We start from the raw sequence: 22268 nt of genomic DNA, 5'->3' as shown, positions 1-22268 counted from the left end.
CTGATTGGCTCGTTTGAATTTTGGCGCTCTCTGAAAGCAGTGCTAATCCAGACCAATAAAATGAAAGAATATTAGTTGATTTCTTATTATTAACAGGTTGAATGCAGTTGAATGTCAAGTACATCGAAGGACGCAATCGTTTTAATTTCCGGCTTATTTGCGGGGAAAATAGTGTTGCCAAAAAGGCCTACAAAATATAGATGAAAAAATGTTTTCGATTGTCGAAGCTAGAATTGAGGTTAAAAAGTTGATTTTTGGTAACTTTACCTCATCAAAAAAAAATCCCTAGATTTCCTGAAAAATCCTTAAATCCCTGGAAATTCCGGAAAATCCCTAAATCTAGGAATAAACTCTTAGACATCGGATGGCTGTTGGAAGCATTAGAGTCAACATTTGAAACGCTGCTGCAGAATTTGCCGGGAGTATAATCGAGTGTTGAAAGTCAGTAGAATTGAACAATGTAATAATTGCTTTCCGAAATAAGCGTTATAATAAAAAAACAACGAATCTGAACTGTTAATACTGGAACACACCTTCTGTAAATGTACCTTGCGAGAGATAAGTAAAAAAATAGATGTACTGGAGGAGAAGTGCTTCTCCACAGAGTTTGAAGAAGGAAAAAAAATGCCCAAATTTACTTACTTCAGCATTTTCGGCAAAATCACTGCAATTTCCGAACCTTTTTCTGGCCAGGGGCCAAAATTAAATGATTATGAAGGGCCACTTAGATGTTGTAGATAAAAATAGGACTGTTGAAAAAGTCGCCGTTTTCAATAAATATGTACCCGGAATGGAAGACATCTAGGGGAAAATTGTTACGATTTTCCGATGCAAATATTTTCCTACAATCTATTTTCCTGCGTTTTGGGATTATACGTACTAAGCAGGCTAAGAGCCCGTTCGCCAAAACTAATCGGAACTGTATGAATGAATTGCTCCTTTTAAAAATCAAAACAATATCGAATTGCGATATATTACACAGTTAAGATAGGGCTATGTCCTGTCGTAAGCGGCGACATAAAGTCGATATCATTTCAATAATCGCCCCAAATGGCCACGATAGTTGTTAGACGTTTACGGTTTCCCTGGTAACCTTTGTTTGCTATCAGCTGATATCGAGTAAATGACTAGGAAGCTCCAACCCAGTGGTTAAAGCTTCCTTAACCGCGAAAACTTTAAAATTCAAATTTTCAAATTTTGAACGTAAAGTACATTTTTTCCATCACGAGATAAAAGCACAAACAAGTTTTGAATTGTTGACTGTATCACCATGATTCCAAAAATACAATACACAACATAGCATTGACTAACAATAAAACAGTATGCAATAAAATAAAGTCATGACAAGGAACATAGCCGAAAATGGCGCCGATTCCCATCAACCAACGCGCGTCTCTACAATGTAACATGCTGCATTGATACTCCCCAGCTGGGACCGTCCGGAATAGCAGCTCTAGTGCAAGCACCAGAGCCGCTGAAAGGGCAAGAAATTAATGTTTTACGGTTCAAGAAGGACCCGCTCCTCACACCCGATGTATTCATAAAATATATACTGTAATATAAACGCCATTAAATTAATTCTTGTATTGGACAAAGAAATTGCGGGACATTGCCAGTCTCAGAAACCAGTTGCACAATTAAATTACAGGTGCGGTACGCTCATCGACAAACGACCGAATTTCGGTACACGTTGGTTTTTGATACAATTAAATGAGTAATCTTGTTTGATTATTTAACGTCCGCGCCTTATTGCCGCTCGGCGGCTTGAATTAGACATAATAACGTTAAAAGAAACTATGTGCATAGGGTTTGGTTGGAGCATAGTTCCTTTTAGCATCACATCAATGCGTCCAATTATTGGACCATTTTATGATATTCCTCCGTGTAAAGTAAGAGCCTTAGTTACGCATAAGTTGTACTGCCGTGATGAAACGACCGCGTAATGATATTGAAGACTCCTAGATTATGGACTTATGGCTTGTTGTTAATACAGCATTTTATATAAGTGTCAAATAGTCAAACTAAGCATTTTCAAAAATGCCGAGGCAATTCGTCAAATTTTGCAAAATTGACGAGGTTTTCCATATTTTGACTTAGAGTACTCTCGTTTTTTAATGTTTTTGAGCTAATGTTGTTATGATACAACTATTTCGCCTTCTACATGGGTAAAATTGTATAACCACAAAATGAAGGAGAATCTCTTTTCGGCTGATTCAGAGACTTAAACGCAGGAATAAGAAAACTGGAAGGGGCAAAATGAGTGATACAACAATTTCGACTTCCACAAAACACATAAATGTGCATATCCACAAAATGAAGGAGAAAATGATGCTATTTATCATTCAAACTATTAGATAGGTCTAAGTCAATTTTCAGTTAGTGTAACGTAACGTTCGGTTCGTATGACCGAACTTATGAGGTTAAAAAAACTAATGAAAGAAGTTTGGTGTTACACGAATTAAAAAATTAGTTTTATTTTAAAGAGAGAACGCTCGACGCACTGGTTTTTACGAAAACGTATGACCAAGATGTTGATACTTCGTAGACATTTTTTTTTTTGGTACGTCACATTAGTGGTTTTAAGATTTCCAAGGAAACGCCCAGATCCGTATAAACATTTTGCCTAACAACAAAACTGCACAAGAAAAAATTTTGAAGAGCTTAGTGAAACTAGAAAAGCTATTGATGCAAACACACTGATTTTTACTGGGCAATTTTTGAGAAAATTCCTGCGTAAGTGTTGAATTCTTTAGAAAATCACTGTTTGAGTGATGAATTTTTGAAAAAATTACTGTTAAAAAGTTAAATTTTTGAAGCCTTTGCTGCGAAAACGTTAGATTATTAGAAATTCAATGCGGCCGAGTATACTCTTCAGAAAATGACTGCGCTATTTTTTGGCCAAAATTAGAACGAACGCGCAACGTCATAGTTGCGGGGACTGAGTCCTTAGTTGCTCGAGACTGCATGGACCAAAGATCTCTCTGCATTTCTGTACGAAACACGGATAAGAGCCACATCTTTTACTAATCAATTCATCTATGGCCTCAAAAATACAGAACTCAAGTTGAAGGCGGATTTCAGGGGGTTTTGTATCTTTAAGGATGCAAAACTGGGCATTTTGATATCGAGAACCTTTTGAAATCACTTTTTAAGTGGAGATTTCATACCCAAAGCAAAGGATAAATTCAGCGCTAAAAATTGGGGTCGGCATTCAGCCAGCTCTCATGAGCTTGGTCCATATCCGTAAATGATTGTCCCGGAATCTTGAGAGGGAGGATGTTGCCCCGATTTGAGGGTATTGTAGGGAGCAAACTTTTCATAGTAAAAAGCCTCATTTATCCTAAAAAATAAATATCCTGCGGACTGATCGTATGAACCTGAGACAGTGCGTTTACGATTGAAAATTGTAGAAATACGCTAGGTTGGTTCTTCAACATTTTTGAGAATTCTGATCCTACGACGAGCGATCAGTTAATAGTTTCGGGATTTCAGGGCATTTCTAAAGAATCTCAGATTATCCCATAACATTATGTTAGGTATTTGCACACAAAATTTGAGAAAGATATACGTGGAAATAACTCCGACGGCACAAGAACGCGGCGAGTAAATATCGCAAATCGTTTTGCCATTCGACTCGTGATATACACCATTTAAGTATTTTTGAGGCTATTTCAAAAAGTCTTTAGTGCACCAAAATTGAAGAAAATTTTGCGCACAAATACCTAACACGCTGCAACATAATGTGATGTTCGGCGCGATTCTAAAGAAACGTACTTAACCCAATATGGCATGCATTAATTTTGGATCTTGGATACTGGGAGACGAAAAATATATTATGTGGCATTTGTAAAAACACATTCCCACATTTTCCCCCCAAAATTTCAAATTTTCGGTGATCGATTTTTCAAAAAATAAAATAGCGAGGGAAACGTGCAAGATCGTGCCACTGTGGGTATATTCGAATTTTAAAAAAACCAAAAAGGCACTTTTACAAATAAGTGATACAGCTTGCAATAGAGGGTTAAATTCAAAAACTATTGATTGATCGATCACTAATGAACCGTTCTACAAAATGCTAGAGCGACGCCTGCCTCGCCTTCAAGTGCACGTGCACATGAGTGTGAACGGAATGAAGCGATGCGGTTACATTGTATCAAAAACAACAAAATATATGGAATACATCACACCCCGAGGAGTAGCTTAGGCAGACGTTTTCACACCACGTACGTACAAACGCGGAAATCTTACACAACAAGTAAATTTGAACTTCTTTGACAGAGTAAGGATATTTTATGAGGAAAACATGGGTGACGGGAAACTCCGTACCGCATGGTGCGGCCTTTGCTAGTGATGGAAAACCATTATCCATGCAAATCCGTCGACAGATATTCTGCTCAGATTTCCTAGTTCGGATAGGAAGGTTTTCCAAAACAACTATCAGAATTTGTCACTCACTTAAAATTTCGCATCTCACTTCGTGATTTTGGTTTTAACACTTTGAACTTCATTTTGTGAGATCAAATCGCTTATTGAGATTTAGAATCTTGAAAAAAATTCCTCATGTGACATTTTTGTTTTTTACTGATACAGACGATGTGGCTTACCGGAACTTCAGGATATATACCGGAGACAACTTCAGTGAGAGCGATTTGGTCAGGTTGGGGCGAAAATTAGGAATTTGAGATTTGAACAGCAAACCTCACAGTATCTTCACGAAAACTGCACAGAGAGAGATTCCAACATAAACGTTTGGTTGAAGTGGGAAATAAAACACAAAATAACCCTATCCTTCGGTTGACAATTTCAAGACGAGATGCTTACAAGTTTATTTGAAGAAATTTAATAAAAAACGAGTGATGAATACCATCATCACAATTGAGAGAATGCATTTTCCCAGTCTCATCACTGTTTTCTGTGATAATTTCACCGCAAACTGTACTAGAAGCAACACAAAAATTTGTGTTGGTTTGTTTTTCACTTCCTATATTAACTAAAAGTAACACAATAACTCAAATATTTTACTTTTGTGCTGATGCAATAAGGGTGCAAGGGGCTAAACTGACAGAGCTAACCCCTAACATAGTAATCAGAGATTTTAACTAGTTTTTCCTCGAAACGACATTTTTTGAACTACCAACTTCAAACTGTAATCATTCCGCCCTGGCTAGACAAGTTTACGTCTTTTCTGCATGAGGCTTTTTGTAAACTACTCTTCTCTGCAATCCCAGTTGCTTAATTTTTGACACTACAGCTTTGGACAAATTGAAGGCCAGTATTCATCAGAATGAAGCTACCTACATTACATGCGTTGCACTCAAAGATGTAACGTAGGACAGTACTCCAACAGTTTTTAGTCATGGAACGTAGAACCGCACTAAAATCGTCGCTCCTCTGACCTAAGGGCGTTTAGCCTCTGTCACACAATCAAAATACTCCATCAAAATGTCAAGGTCAAGTGCTGTGATTGGTCCAAGTCATCGAATAAGCCAATCACAACTCCTGACCTTGATATTTTGATGGCTAGTTTTGATGGTGTGACACAGGTTTATCTCAATTTCCACAGGAGCCCTGTTTTCCTTATAACTCTATGCTTTCCGCGTCTCGCGTGAAAATAGAGGTACGGCCTTAGGTCGGAGGGACCACTAAAATGCGGTCTCGGTCCTTTGATCTATGATGCAACTAATAAAAGACAGCTTATATGCGGTTCTGCATATACTTGAAAAACTTGGTGGAGCGTGCTGGATGTAGTTCCTTCAAAGTCAGAGGTACCCGGATGGATCCTTACATGAAGATCCGAAAGGGTAACGTAGGACTACACTCTAGCGGTTTGGCGTTTTGTAACGCAGCAATAATAAAATGCAACCCTGCGTTTTATGATGCCAGACCGTGCATTAAAGAAACACGCATAAAAATGCTTGAAACTTCTAAATCAATTATTTTCCTTAAAAATATAACATATAACCGGATATACACAATAAAACGAGTCGGTTAGTTTGCGAATTGATGTACATATATTTTTTTAAAAACCAAGAAATGGCTTTTTTGACTAAATGCGCAAACATGTACAATGGGCCTGTTGCATGCAAGAGATACAGCCGTGCGAATAGACTTTTAATAGGTTAAATGACACGAAAATTACGATGGTCACATTAAAAAAGTCTGAAATACACTCCTTACTGCGCAATTTGCGTTGTTAGGAACGCGCTTTTTCAAATTTCCCGCGTCTGGGGGCAGTTTTCTAACGGAAACAATTAACGGCAACTCGCGGCTATTTCCGGTCAACTAAAACTGACAACATAACCTAAAAATCGGAGCTCGTGATATTGTGAAATGAAATGTAGAAGGATTGCGTTGGATATTTAAAAGTTGATCGATTTGGTTACTGCATAAAGCGTATATGGACCACTATAAGAGATCACGTTGGGTTTGTAAACAAACTGAAGGAAAAAACAACAACAACGATTCGGCATCTTCCGGAAATCACCGAGCCCGCCGTTTGCTCGTTTCCGGTGTTTAGAAAACTGCCCCCAAACGCGGGAAATTTGAAAAAGCGCGTTCCTAACAACGCAAATTGCGCAGTAAGGAGTGTATTTTAGACTTTTTTAATGTGACCATCGTAATTTTTGTGTCATTTAACCTCTAAAAAGTCTATTCGCGCGGCTGTATCTCTTGCATGCAACAGGCCCATTTAAGACATTGAAACTCCAAGAAAAGGTAAATAACATCAAATTACTGTAACGCCTCACTCAAAAATTAAATTTAAATGAAAATTCACAATTTTTGAAGACCTTTAGTGCAAACCGTGTATCCATCATAATTGATGATTAAACAATTATCGAATTTTTGAAGTGGCAACTCGACAATGCTGCCACTACGCCGGAACATTTTTTGGCACACTGGAAAAAAAACACATTGGATCTAGAGTGCAGACTCTTGAAAACATTGACAAGAAAAAGGACTCTTGATTCAATCAGATTTAAGCTTAAATCAAAAGGAAATCCGCTCCAATTAAGAGGCTTGGTTCTTGATTTAAGCTTGAATCTGACTGAATCAAGATTATTTTTTCTTGTCAATGTTTTTAAGAGTCTGGACTCTAGATCCAATGTGGTTTTTTTCCAGTGCACTTGATTTCTAGGAATTAGACTCCATGTTTTAGAGAAATATACTAAAACAGGGAAGCTATCAGAGCCACAGGGTTTTTGACCGTTTTTATAGAGCTCTTGTCTCTCTGCATGTGTGGTGTGCATTTAACACAATCTTTTCCTTTGCTTTTATACTCTACTATTGCCAGCTATCGATTTAACTGTCTTGCATTAGAGAAAAATAACATTTGGCTCAGTCATTGACAGATGAAAAGTTCCCGACTTCTCGAGTAAAAACACAGTATTATTATCAACTTTTCTCACTGACGCGGCGGATTAAGTCAGCGAGTCTGAAATCTGCGTTGACTTGAATGGCAAGGTCATGACCACGATGATGGTGCAAATAGTGTCACTAACCGTCAGATCAGATTTGAATGAGTCTAGATTCCTCGGCTCCGAGCATCGTAGCGGCGTTTGATTGGATCACGCTGATGTCATGCAGCCTCTTCTCGATTGGTTCTCGCTGACGTGTAATTCAGCCCATTCTTTCTTTCAACGCAGGTGCTCCGTTTTATGTCACCGAAATACACCCGGTATCTCCGCCGATTTTTATTTGTGACACTAAGCTCATTTATATCGATGGCTTATGTAGAAAACAGCGTATTTTCGGTTGCAATGTTCCAATTTTCCGCTCAAGTTCTATTTGTTTCCGAAAAGAAAAAGTATCAACAGCTTTTAATGAAAGGTTTTATTGATATTTTAGATTCCTTCAATGATATTCGCAAAATTTTCAGGAAGGTATTTTGGTTACTTTTCTTATTGAAAACACTAACATGTAGTCGGAAAATTTTAAGTGGTGTTGCATTGGAGTTGAGCGGTTTGTGAAATCGAAAATTGAAATGAACTCCTGCTTGTGGTTGTGTCGTCCGTTTGCTGGTTGCCAGGGGCGTGGCATACTTTGCGATATATCGATTGACCTGTCATTTAAACCTGTGGAAAAGGATCGATTAACAGGGTGTTCGCAGAGAACACCTTAATGATAGATTCTTCACCACGGATTCAAAAACGGAAATATCGAAAGTCGATCATTTACGCCACGCCACTGCTGGTGACCATAAAGATACTATCATAGCCCGAAGTAGCACAAAATGCAATAAATTGCGATTATACATATGGTAGAATTAAGGACACCGCACCAAGAACAGCCTATAGGCGTATAGGTCGTTATTAGGCCCATCTGCTTTTCGGATTCTACGTACCCTGAACTATGCTGTGGTAGCGATAGAATATAGATAGGTAACGGCTCGAGGTCGAAAAACCTTTTTTTTCCGAGTTAAATCAGGCCTCTGGATCGATGGGTAAATGACGACCTATAAACGGCCCTATCAGGTGCTAGTTACCCCTTTCTATACTCACTATCGATATTCTTTCATTTTGCGATAATCATAAGTGATTAAAATGATTTATACTTCACATTGCCACCAAAATGACTGTTGGGCGTAATAATGGCCTATAAACCGCTTTTTTAAATTAAATATATGAGAGTATAAACCCAAAATGTATCGCAAAATCTACCCGGCATCCTTCAATAGAAGGGTTAGGTCACCCAAAAACACCAAAACAGGGTACCTGCATAGAAAAGTCTGCGCAATACATCAAAAACAAAACTTTAAATGCGTTTTTCTCAAAACGCGGTTTCCATACACGTTGGGCTTGTCGATGTCCTTTGACATTTTTGCAGTGGTGAATGCATACCTGAAGTGCGCTCCAGCTAGAATTGTTTTTAGCAAATGGGTGGTTTTTATAGGAGGATTAAAAATAAACAAGTAGTACGGAACAAAACAAAAGAATTGTTATACAATGGACCGTAGGTTGATTTAAATTTCTGACCAAACTGATTTCTAACGCTTCCGTCACATAAAACACAAATTCATTGAGTTGCATTAGCTCGTAAAATCAGTCATTCTATTGATTTTGTGCTCCAAGTTCTTGCAAAACTACGAAACCTGATATCGAAACTTGGCTTTCTTGAAAACGCCTTCAAATGCGGCGTGATACCTCACGCATTCCGGAGAGTTCAAATAGTTGTATCATTGCGCCTTAGAAATGCGACGGCAGATTACAATTGAAATAGCCTTCATGCACGCTAGTCTTGTCGATTTCCTTTGACATTTTAGTAGTCGTGAATGCATAGCTGAAGTGCGCTCCAGCTAGAATTGTATTTAGCAAATGGGTGGTTTTTATACGAGGATTAAAAATAAACAAGTGGGGCGGAATATAACAAAAGAATATGAACTATGCAAAACGATAATCCGGATAGCGGAACTTGGCTGTTTTAAAAACGCCTTCAAATGCGGCGTGATACCTCACGCATTCGGGAGAGTTCAAATAGGTGTATCATTGCGCCGTAAGAATATGACGGAAGTTTACAATAAATTATTGCTGCTGCATCGAAGTGTTGTGAATGTTACCTATCTTTCGATTGAAGGAGCACTTCTTGTTTGAATTTATTTCAATAAATTAAAATAAAAAACATGCATTGCATTGCATATTGCCTAACTCTCCGGCAAGTAGCATTAAATTTGTCGATTGTTAAAAATTGGCATTCATTGACCAAATTATGTAAAAGGATTGCAATTTTATTTCAATACTTAAAATTGCTTCGTGCTACTCAGGTAAGTGCACCTTCTTCTTCTTCATTTCGTACTCCTAAAATCCATAATGCATCTAGGGAAGGCTAATTTCTCTACTTAAAATTATATGTCTGTATCCTATTGAGATGTTATTATGCTGTTATTCATAACTTAAAATAATTGTTCATGTTTCGATTCTCGAATGTAACAATAAAGGCATATTTAAAAAAAAATCAATGAAAAAAAAGAAGAAGAAAAAAAACTCATGTGACACATTCTTTTCTTCAGGTGATCCTTTCCTTTGGTAAAATATCAGTTCTGATAGTTGCAGAATCATTCAAAAACTAGGCAACGTATAGTCAGTTTGATTCCGGTTAATGCTGTCAAATGGGACTAAATATTGGAATGAGGAATTACAATTTCTGGCTCAGTTTGGGAACAACGTGTATACCATTGGTTTCCTCATGCGCATAAGTGTTTTTACGGATGAGCCCGAACTCGTAGTTCTTAATTGCAAAATGTAGTCCAATTCATACTACCGGCTTTTTGCACCTGTCTGAATGTTAGGTTCTTGACTAGCATCTCTGTACCTCCGGCTCACGGAAATTCGCCCCGTGAAAATAGGAAGGAGGCAAAAAACATCCTGAGCCGGGCAATAAAAGCTTGACACGTGGGTGCGAATCGTGCACTCGACAAGGAGACCATCAAGCTTTGCTATGAACTCTCACGACATGTATTTCAACCACATCCAAGTCAATTATTTGCCATAAGCGATAAACACAGCAGCTCACTTGCGAATGAAGCTCCGTGAAATTTTGGACCCGTGCGGAGAAAGGGTGGGTTCAGAAAAATCCACTTTTCTTGAGTTCCATCAAACCAAATTTAAAAATCTATATCGCGTTAAAAAGCTGAGAGTAGTGACTTTTTAACGCTTTCTACAGATTTTCTTTACCTACCTTAGTTTAGAAAATATTGAATGAGTGAACTTACTTTCTGGACGACCCTCGTAATTTAACATTCTGAATGTAAAAAAAGTGTGCGAGAACTCATAAAATGCTAAATTACTCTCCGCGGTAGTTAGTTTTACAACTTGGCATTGCTACAGTAATTACTGTAGCAGTTAATTCAGCATTTTGTAAGATTTTGCACATTTTTTTACATCCAGAATGTTAAATCAACTTCACTTATTATTCAGTAAATTTCCGTAGCGCGAATGGTGTTCTACGTGAAATTTTGGTGAAGAAATATGTATGAGAATGCTTAACTCCGCACCTTGTCTGGTGGTCCATTCAAAACGAATATTACGATTAATGACGATAATAGAGAATTTGCAGGAGTCTGCAATTCGATAAATTTCGCGTTTAACGAGAAACTACTGAGTAAACTGAACACGAGGATACCCTTGGTTCATAAATTGAACAATTATTAGAGAAGATATGACAAAATGATCTAATCTGCTAAAATACGTGAGTTTAAATGGGAAATTCCGCCAGATGACGTCACTAGGCGGTGCATTTTCTCACTTTTAAATCTATTTTTATACTACTTCCCAAATCGGGAAAAAATTATAAAAAATACTGTGAAATCAGCTCTTTACGCACTTTCAGATGAATCAGTAAGAAATGTGCATGCAAATTCTCCAACCTTCTATGGACTTGCTATATAGGAAAAAAATGCCATTGCCCGTCATAGAACGAAGCTCGTGATTCCAGCCATGAGTGCCAAATTCTGCAGACAGCACCTACTGGACACCGAAGCTTTCTTGGAATCTCCGGCCAGCGGCGGCGCTTCACGTCGTGGCGCCCGGGGGGTGGGGAAGGGGTTCGGGGGAGCCCGAGTGGCCCCCGCTCGGGGGAGTAAGAAGGTCGCGGAATTGCATCAGGCGAGGACCGAGGCGGGATTCGGCGGTTGGCCCAAGTCGGAGTGCGATCGGTGGCCGAGGTTAGTTCTTGCGATCAGTCGGCGCGGGGCATCAGTCCGTTGTGTGATCGGTGATCAGTCCAGTTGTGTCCTCAGTCCGTTCCGTTGTTCTGTGATCAGTCGCCATGACCGCTGCCGTCCTCGAGTTCTCCACTCCCGAAGACCTGAAGCTCATCTACAAGGAGCTCAAAGTCACCGACACCGGGCTCAGGTCCGACGTCGTAGCCATCCAGGATTGGATCAGCAAGCAGCCCCACCTACCGAAAATATCCAGTAAGTCAGGATCCTACTCAGGGTCCTTCCCTCAACACCTCCTATTCTTAGGAAGCCCTGTATGGTTTACATTAGGAATGGGGGAGGTTTATGAAGGCCCTCAAAATATCATAAAATGAAAGACAATTGGGTTGCATTTTGCAAAAAGAAACCAAGAGCATTCCGATGCCGCTAAAATTGTGCAACTTTTTTTACCTTGCAAATATAAACTAAGCATTTAGACAAGTTTTATTTTTACTCCCAATAAACTATAAATTCAAGATAAAAATTACCTTTGAATTTCATTTTTTGCATGATTTCAGTAATTTTACTGCGAAAAATGTAAGTTGCACAATCCTAGCAACATTGGAATGCTCTTGGTTCTTTTTTGCAAAACACAATCCAATTGGACCGCGTTAAGCAGAAATTAACCAAGTCACGTCAGCTATTGTTAAATTTAAGTGAGCAATTTGATTTTTACCTAAAAACGATTGTGCGTGTTTTTTTTTTGCAAATCTCAGTGAATTGCCTACTCAGTGCGAAGCAAATTCCCTGAACATTTCAAAAAATCTGCACAAAAGTTTTCTTGTAAAAAGTTGAATTGCTCGGTTAAATTTGGCAAAAACTGGTGTGACTTGGTTCCCTTCTACAAAAGTTGGTCAAAGTATCATTGGCAACCTCGAGTAAAATTCAGCGTGTAAATTTAGAAATGGATTCTTGCAGAGTGATTTTCCCTGCAAATAGTACAAAGCAAGGAAGGATTTTTTTATAATTTTGAGAGACTTTAGAGTACTCACCTTAAAATTCACAAAAGCTCGCAAAATAGCTCTTTCGATTTTTTTGTGATAATGAGTTGTTGTTATCTCTTTCAAGGATTCATTACCAAAATATACTGCTGAATTTCACTCGAAGTTGGCAAAAATTGTCCTGTTTATGCTGCTATTTTGAGGACTCCCTTAATTACCACGTAAACCAGAAGGGACCTGCCCGGAAAATTAAGCCGATTCAGGAAGGATCATGATTACGGCCCCTAATAATCTCAATGTGATCCCATGTTTTTAAAAAAAGGCCCAAAATTGACCAAATTATGGTTTCATAGGCAGAGCTTGTCAGAGGATCATAAAATGGTGAAATTTTGAAAATATTGTGTCAGTAGTTTCTACTTGCAGAGGTTCTGATGGTTCGTTTACTGATTGATGAGATGAATCCTAGCCGGAAGCTGTTAAATGTAACCCGATTTGAAGAGTTCTTCAAAGTTTGGTGTTATAAGCAACATAACTTTAAAAAAAAATGAAAATTTTCGCAAAAAATAAGATTTTTGGCTCCCCTGAATATTTCATAAAAGTCACTCAAGATATTTAGTCGTAAGTGGCTAAACATGTTTCAAACAGATAAACGTTTGACTGTTTTAGCAGCATAGTTCATTTGAGGGAAGGAATTGTGGGACGTGGTGATAAGGGTTAAGGGTGGTATTTACAGACCCGAAACCCCGAGAATGTTTGAGTTTCTGAGCCTCTTAGCCCCCAAGACTTGATAAGATTACCTCCGAAAAATAAATTAACTGGGATTTCTAAGGAATAGCTGACTTTTTGACTCCCTGGCGTCAAGAGTATTTGAACGAGACGAAGCGAGTATTTGAAATTGCATTCCAGCATGAAATTATGATGAGAACGCACTAAAATACCGTCAAATTATCTTTATTTTAAGCTGATGCACGGCAGTTCGCCGCAAATCGCGGTCGTGCGCAAATGCTGCATATCAGCTTAAAATCAAGATAATTGGACGGAATCTTTATAATTAAATTACGATCAACGTTCGTGAATCAATATTTTCCCAAATTTGGCAAAAAGTACCAATTGATACATATAGCAAAGACATGAAGAAAGTAGGTATGTGTCCAACATTTCAGTTATTCGACACGCTTTTCCAACATCTTCATGTTGGATTTTTCTTCTGGGTTTTTTTTTCAACCAAAGCACTAAGCTTCCTGAGTATAGTGCATTTATCGACTTCTGAGGGAGCACAAGTTGCCCATCAAATCATCTTTCAATAAGATTACGCATGGTCTATAACATGGAGGTTGTAACAAAGTTTATAGAGCCCTATTTATTTTAGTTTTTCGAGTAGATACCCTCTTCGCACCCGGTACGGATGTTGTCTATGCAACAATATCGAAGGCAAACTTCAGATGCTTATGCTTCTAAGCTTATGCAGCGATTTAAATGTGTGTCTATCGAATAGACAACTATTCGAGCTCCCTGGTGTGTTTCTTGCCTATGCAGCGGAATTGAAGGCGAATATCTATTGACCGGAAAAAGTCTGGCAATCGGTTCAATCATTCGATATATTTGATTTTCTTCGAATGAAATTCCCTGATTTTTTTACCATATCTTAAGGGCATTTAATTAATATGGTCAAAACGTTGGCACAACAATGCGACCAGTTGGCCAGCACTCCAAAATTTTTAACAGTGTGTCCTTCGATTCAAAAAGCTACTTTCCACAACTTTTTACTACTGTTTTGAAAATGAGTGAAACCCTTAAGAGGTTGCGACAGGTAGGTCCAAAGTTTTAAATCACCTTCTACAATGTCTCTGATTCTTCCTAAAAGTTAAGAAAATTAGGGTGGAATCCAGATCTGAGCGCCGGAAAACAGAAAAAACGAGCGAGAGACTCGGCCCCTGATTCCGGTGACTCTCATTTCCGCATAAACAGTTCTTCCGTCCCAATTTCCCCGATAAACTCAATCGTTGAAGGTTTTTTCTCGGAGGTCGTGTTGGATTTTGTGCGCCGACGCATTGTTTACTTTTTTTCTGACCGAGATATCGTGACCAAGAGCGCTTGTGATCTCCATTCATGCTGACTTCGCCCATCGGCCAACACATTTCGATTGCTCTTTATTCGTTGATAGCCCGGTTGACCAGGTCTCAATCAGCTCAACGAAATGCATAATCGATGTCAGATGTGATTTCAAAATTTAACGCAGAGCGAGTGAGAGATATCGGTGGCTGTAGACGAAAAATTTGTTACTTCGATTTGCGGGTATCGAATTATATTCCTTGAACGAAAATTAACCGATTATTTTCTTTGAAATTGTCTTCAGCTTTCCATCGCCATAAAAAATCTCTCCGAGATATTTTTCGACAGAGTCTTTTTAAAAAACTAAAATATTAACATGAGTGGTGATCTTTAAAGGTTATCTTGTCTGACATGAAAACACGTAAATCCCTTCATAATCGTCATAAATGACATTTGTCGACTCCTCACTACTCAAACTGATAATGATAAACTCTTGAATAAATTTTAAAATTTTAACAAAAAACCGAGGACTTTATTCAATAAAATTTGCCGCTTAATCAGTACTAAAAAGGTAAATTTTCTGAAAACTTTCATTTTGTAAAATTATTCTCTTCGAGAAAACTCGATCCAGATGGGGATGAAAAAATGTAAAGTTCAAACGATTTTTAAGGCCTTAAAATGTGTCTTTCTCAAACGTCCTTATGCAGTGAGATGTATCTGAATAGCGACAAAAATAATGCTGAAAACCCTAGTTTTGAAATTTTGGCGTTTAGGTACGTCAGTTGGAAAATAATTAGATTAATTTTAATAGGCAACAATGAACAGTCGCTTCGATGCCCCATTTCGATCGCCTTACTTTGCTCATGAAAACAGTAGGCTGATTGTACAAAGCTATAGACAAAGAAGATGTAAGGAGTATGGAGCAACCCTGCTGGTTGAAATGGGTGGTCCTTACAGACTACGGGAGAAAATGATAGACTAACTATCGGGTCTCTTGTGGGTTGTCCTTAGTTGGTCTATTACCTACCTCCTTCGTCCATTAAAACCATCTGCTTCCACCAATAGGATCCCTCAATATCCTTTCCGTCATCTTTGTCTATCGCTTTGTCTACCAATTTTGACTATCAGCCCGCAGAGCTTTTCAAGGCCGATTTGCACACCGGTGTTTTATCCGTCCGAAAAATCTATCGTGAAAATTCACTTTGAGAGTATCATGAAGATGAATTGGAATTTGAGACACGTGTCCACAGGTGAGCCCGTGTGTGATTCACCCGGTTCAAATATCTTCGTCACCGGGAAAAATACGAACGGGGACACTGGACAGCCACGCGATTAGTCTATCGTTTTCCGATGGCCTTCTGCCAATTCTGCCATTCTGTGCCCAAGAATTGAATCCTAAGCTGCCGTGATAGCGAAGAGTAAGTGAAGAAGTAGGTGCATTCCTGTATGAGCCCTGGTTAGTACATGCTTTTATGTGTCTCGAGGCCCATCCCAACATGCACTTACTGTTCTCTTCGCTATGACGGCAGTAAGTGTTTCCACTTCCTCCTCTTCCGCGCGCGGCCACTCGCATTTCTTTTCCACGTTGTTATGAGTCCAATGGATCGCATGTCGCGGGCTATTGTCACCGCAACGTTGCAAAATTGTGCGACGGGAAGCAATTAAGATTCATGCGGTCATGACTCGTATATAGCGCTACACAATAAAAAATCGATGAATTTCGGGTTCCGTGGATGTCGCGGAGCTGACTGGAAAAATTTAGACATGAGAAAAAAATTGCAGTAATTTTTGTCTCTTGCTTCTAGGGTTGCAATTTTTCATGAAATACAAAATCTTGAAATTTCATATGAAATATGCCGTGAAATCTTGGAAAAATACGGAAGATACTGATATTTTTTCTTCGAAATTAAATGCAAAACTGAATAAAAGGCTACTGGTTTTTACTTTTTGGTGTTTTTTTAGTGTGTGTTGCAAACGCAGCCCCCAAAAAATGTTTCATAATTCTCGCAACTTCGTGAAATTTCATGTAATATTTTACTGAAATTTGCAATATTTCTTAAATTTCATTTCACCCGTGCAACCCTGCTTGGTGGCAGGAACAAAAATCGTTCCGATTAGCCACAGTACTAGAGTCGTTCGGAAGTGAGCTTAACGATTATTGTCGATGTTAGTTTGAAGGTTGTCTCAATTATTGTGGCCAACTGAAACAATGTTTGTTCCGAAATGCCACGCGACAACGTTATTGACATCATTGAGATTGATTTTACATTTTGTCTATCATTTTTAAATTGTTTCAGCTAACCACATACTATTGTTGCTTGATAACAATGTGCGACAATTTTTGTTTCGTGGCATCAAGAGTCATTACTACAGAACTGGTACCAATATCATGCAGCGCACCCTTGGCAGGGTTTTCTACCGGCTGATTATTGAAATTGATGAACAGAGCAGGGAGCATTAGACAAAGAGGACGAAGGGAAAATGGAGCGATCCTGTTGGCTAAAACGGGCGGTTTTTATAGACAGGGGGGAAGGGAATGATAGACTAACTATGAAACCCCTCGTGGGTTGTCGTTAGTTAGTATGTTTCTCACCTACTATGCGATCATTACAATCACCCGCTCTCACCGATAGAATCGCTCTGTATTTTTCTCTATCTGCTATGTCTAATTGGACTGTATTTTGCAATTTGGAACAATAAATTCTGGCTTTTTTAGAGAAACACTTATGTGCATGGGGAAACTAATGGCACATACGTTGTTTTTAAACCGGGCTAGAATTTATAGTTCCAAATTGCAAAATGTAGTCCAATTGTCTAAAGCTTTGTGGATCTATTTCAAAAATCATACCGCGGGGCATGTTTCGTCAAAATCTAATGTAATAGAGTAAAAAAATACAAATCACCTTGAATGAAATGCTCGCATTAATGAAGAATTCTGATCACTTTCAAATTTACCAGTCGGAGCTACGGTTCCCTCATGTTTCGGAAAATCATACTTTTAAATTTTGGATACAGACATGCAGGATTCAGAAAAAGTGGCTACTCCCATAATTTTCAGCGTCAATCTCACCAATGGCCTCAAAAACATCAAAAGCTCAAGATAAAACGGAGATGTAGAAGGTCCTGGATTTTTTCTGGACAGGAAACCTGGTCCCCTTTATGGACGTGATAAAGTAAAGCATCCTCATTAAACTTGAAATTTCGATATTTTTAAGGTCATCGGTGAATTCAGCGGTTAAAATTATAAAATAGAGGGGTTTGCCATTTTTCGTTAGTTTCAATCCATGACCGTTGCCATGAAAATTTAATTTTCAAAAAAATTGGGGGGCGGGAGTGGGGTGGGCGTTGCTAACATTGAGATCTCTCGTGAAAAAAAAAAAATGTGAGGGAGGAAGATCTTCTAATCAATAGAGAACGTACTACTATTCCGGCAGTTTGAGGCTAAGGCACCATGTACAGTTTCTAACTAGAACTAGAATTCTAGTTCAACGAAGAGACTAGCCATTTTCTTTTAGAAATTTGGTTCAGAGAAAAAAGCACGTATCGCTGTCCGTGGCGATTTTTTGGGCGACACTATTAAAATTTCGTCACCCTTTCCTCCTGCACAAAGGCAAGAAAAAAAGGCCACGCTTATACCTGCGCTCGCGAGGAATTAGAGCTCCCTTAATTTGTGGCCTCTTCTGGTTTCCGCTTAGGCGCCCCAGACACCAATTTTAATCCCTCATTAATCTTCCCACCTTCGGCCAAGTCTCCAAGCTCCAGCCTTTGAACTTAATTAAAAAAATCTGGTGGGCAATTAATATCCACTTCGGCGGGCTTGCGTCCTGAAATTCTGATATAAAGCGCCAATGTGACAATTCGTCGCGCCTATGAGATAAAAGCAGATTTTAATACCAACGTGAGCCCTGTCTTCCGTAAGACGCTTTGCTTTTCGGGGCTCATGTGGAAATAGAGATATCCCCTTACGTCGTCGGAGTAATGATGAGGTTTTCAAAAATCGTGATGAGATAATCAAAAGCTCTTGGGCTGTAAAACAAAAACATCTCCAATAGCTTTGACTATTAAACTTCGACGTTAAGAGAACGTAACACGATACTTCACAAAATTTACGACTTTGATCCTTTTTGTCCTTAATCAGTAAGTAAAATTTGTGTGAAATGTAAGTTCAAAAAGTTATGAAGTGGTCGGAATCGAAATTGTGTTAAATTTTAAAAATCACTCGTATTGATGCTAAACGTACAATGAGCAATAAAATAAATATTAAAGCTAGTCAATTCATGTAACGTCTTCATTAAAATTTACTCGAAGACAGGTTAAATTTTTTTTAAAAAAGCAGCTTAGGGTGGCATAATTACGCAAAAAGGAGAAAGGAGGCTATTCTAAACTCCAATGTTTTCAAAAAGAGTTTTCTCTTTAAAATCTGAGAGTAGTTTACATTTGTTCCAACAGTAAATGCTAATGGGGATATTGTGAAACTCCACTAAAGTTGCAGTATATTTTTGGGGCGAAATAACTTTCTGGAAGACGCTTAAGAGCTGAGGAGAAACTTTTTATGCGATTTCCATCCAGTGGTATCTCAGCACGGAATACGGCTTGAAATATAGAGTTTGTTTTTCGTTTTCGTCCTGCAATGAGCTGGGAGTATAAGTCGCGAGAAGACGAGAGAGGCAAACTAGAGGAAAGGGGATGATGGCACGACACGATATAAATAATTCCTTTAGGTATTTTGAATCAGCAGGTAAAATGTGATCAGATTTCGCCATGACACTTTCTTTTTCAACGTCTGGTGGTCAAGGTTCATACAGAGGCAAATATTGGGACATGAAAATAAAATTCCGACCTGTCTGCTTCATTTTCCCTCTGAGATTTCCATCGGTAACTGCCGTCGTCCACTTTCCTGGTTCATTTCAGTTTTCCTCTCTTTGAGTTTTTGAGATGCCCTTTGAAAATAATGATATTCTAAGTGAACAGTCTCACTTTGCAACACAGAGGTACTTAAGAAAGCAAAATATCTGAATATTCAGGATGACCCTTTCCAATCTAAACGACGAGTGGTTATTGGTTCATGGTTATCCTTCATTTTGACTCCAAGCAATGCAAGTAACTTAATAAACCTACGCAATTTTGAGAAATCTCGTGCATGGGAAGAGGTATTCAAATGCTAAAAATTCAAACAAGCAGGAAGCTCCAACGCATTGGCGTCGGAGAGCGGCTCTGGGGGCAGTAGTTGTAGTCAAGAATGAGGGCCTAGACACATTTTGTCATTGATGTACAATCCGACAACTGTCGATTCAATCAACGAAAACGATTCAAACTGTCGAATCGCCCCAATGGCCACGATAGTTGTTAGACGTTTACGGTTTCCCTGGTAACCTTTGTTTGCTATCAGCTGATATCAAGGAATATGACTAGGAAGCTCCAACCCAGTGGTTAAAGCTTCCTTAACCGCGAAAACTTTAAAATTCAAATTTTCAAATTTTGAACGTAAAGTACATTTTTTCCATCACGAGATAAAAGCACAAACAAGTTTTGAATTGTTGACTGTATCACCATGATTCCAAAAATACAATACACAACATAGCATTGACTAACAATAAAACAGTATGCAATAAAATAAAGTCATGACAAGGAACATAGCCGAAAATGGCGACGATTCCCATCAACCAACGCGCGGTCTCTACAATGTAACATGCTGCATTGATATTCCCCAGCTGGGACCGTCCGGAATAGCAGCTCTAGTGCAAGCACCAGAGCCGCTAAAATGAGTTATGTTCATGACTGCAGTAAAATTTGTCTACAGAACATAATGTCGTTTAAAAAAATAATAATTAAATAACTAAGTTTTTATCTGATGCTTTGGGGTTCAAAATTTTCCGATTAAAATGTGACCCGTCCTCGCGACCATTCCTTAGACTAACTCTGAACTTATTCTCTGGGATACTAGCGAGTGTCTTCCGTTGAAAACTCAATTACCAAACTATTGATCCAACTTCCAAAAAATTGCTATCCTCAACAATTAATTTGTCGTCAGAAACTTGAGTCCTTCTTATCGGAGCCGACCGCATGGTCGGACAAAGTTTGACCCGGAGCTTGTAATATTTTCGGAGAAAAAAGTAAATATTTCACGATTGCACTAAACAGCGTATCACTGGAAGCAAAAAAGGTATCGAAATTGGATTTTCGCTTCAATGGAGGATTTTTAATGCATTTTCTAAAGACTATGGTGGGAGGGTAAAATCACCTTGTGGTATGGTTAATAACTTCTGCCATAGTCTTTCGGCTCAATAAATGTTCAAGATCCAAATTTTCGGGGTTTCCCCTCAGTTTTTCCCAACATTTCCCTTCGTTTGCTTTAGAATTAAAAAAGAAAAAACAAATCCAGCATTATAATCATAAGGTGACTAAACTTTAATGCTCGCCTGTCATTAGTGTAATTTGCATAAAATCTCGTTATTTTCAGGGTCTCCCTCCGTATTTTCGAGATCATTAAAAACTCCTTAATATACTGTCGTGTTAAGGAAAAACGCCGTACTAACCTTCAGGCGTCGTCAATTGGCCTCTAATAAAGCACGAATTTTCTGGTAAACTTAGGACTATTTTCCTTTCAATTTTCTGGATAATTTTGTTCGCAATTTCACCTAAAGTTCCTGAAAAATTTCAAGGATTCATAGGTAGGATTTGTAGGTATTCATAATTTGCCTGAAAAATAAACATTTTATAGAAGGAAATTTGGCAACTCTCGAATGTTCATGCGGCGTTCTTTCTTAGCACGGCAGTATAGATGGAGCTCACTGAATTCAGATACACAAAACTCTCGAGGGAAGTTCATCGATAATTTGAAAATAAAATTAGTTATTCAAAAAATTCAGGAGGAGGAAATTTTTACATCGGCATGTACTATGTAAAAGTCGATTAAATCAAAAGAAACTATGTGCACGGTATTTGCATGTTCCATAATTCCTTTTGATTTGATTCATTCGTAAACAGTTCATTTTATGATAAACGTCTGCACAGGTCTCGGGCTCCATTTGATGGAGGAAAATCCGCGTGAAAATTGGTTCGCTTGCGGTTTGTATTTTGAAATGAAAACGGGTTTTCAAAATGCGGGCACAAATCAAAGCAACCTGTCATTACGGGATTTTGCATCCCTCCCAAAATAGGGTTTTGATTTGTACCGGTCCCGGTTTGCGCCGCCGAAGCGCGGGAAATTACCGCCGCCAAGTTCAAGGTCAGGCCGCGCCGCGCCGCAGCGTTTATGACATCTAATAACAACGCATGCGCGGCACTTGCTTCGCGCTCATAACGCACCACGTTGCCGAACCATGCGATTTTTTAATTATATTAATCTGTCGGGTGGCCAAAGGTAGAGTACCTATATTGAGAGAGTATGGCCACTGGGCCCCATGGAGAGGCTTAGGACCCAAAAATGTCGGTGCTTTGTTTTTGTTTTTGTGGATGGGAGGGGGGAGGTCATTGCCAACTTTTGACGGTTATCACCAACCGCACTTGCTGTCAACCTTACTACATCTAAGATAATTTTTCTCAAAAATTGCACACGATTAGCCTTAAAAATATGTAAAGAT

The 22268-nt window shown here is 38.7% G+C and overlaps 2 protein-coding genes across 2 annotated transcripts in view; one reads left to right on the top strand and one right to left on the bottom strand.

Annotated features, from left to right (window-relative positions):
• MKP-4 (dual specificity protein phosphatase MPK-4) overlaps positions 1-22268 on the bottom strand; it is a 181495-nt gene that overhangs the window by 45609 nt on the left and 113618 nt on the right. The gene's annotated exons all lie outside the window — the stretch shown is intronic.
• Positions 11611-22268, top strand: part of LOC109041617 (retinol-binding protein pinta) — a 36062-nt gene continuing 25404 nt past the window's right edge. The window contains exon 1 of the mRNA XM_019058005.2: positions 11611-11908. Coding sequence (XP_018913550.1) covers positions 11761-11908 — 148 coding nt within the window. The 5' untranslated portion in view covers positions 11611-11760. The remainder of the gene's footprint in view (positions 11909-22268) is intronic.

Source organism: Bemisia tabaci, chromosome 7 (assembly GCF_918797505.1).
Source record: "Bemisia tabaci chromosome 7, PGI_BMITA_v3".
NCBI classification, from domain to species: domain Eukaryota; kingdom Metazoa; phylum Arthropoda; class Insecta; order Hemiptera; family Aleyrodidae; genus Bemisia; species Bemisia tabaci.
This window is presented reverse-complemented; position numbering and strand designations above follow the sequence as displayed.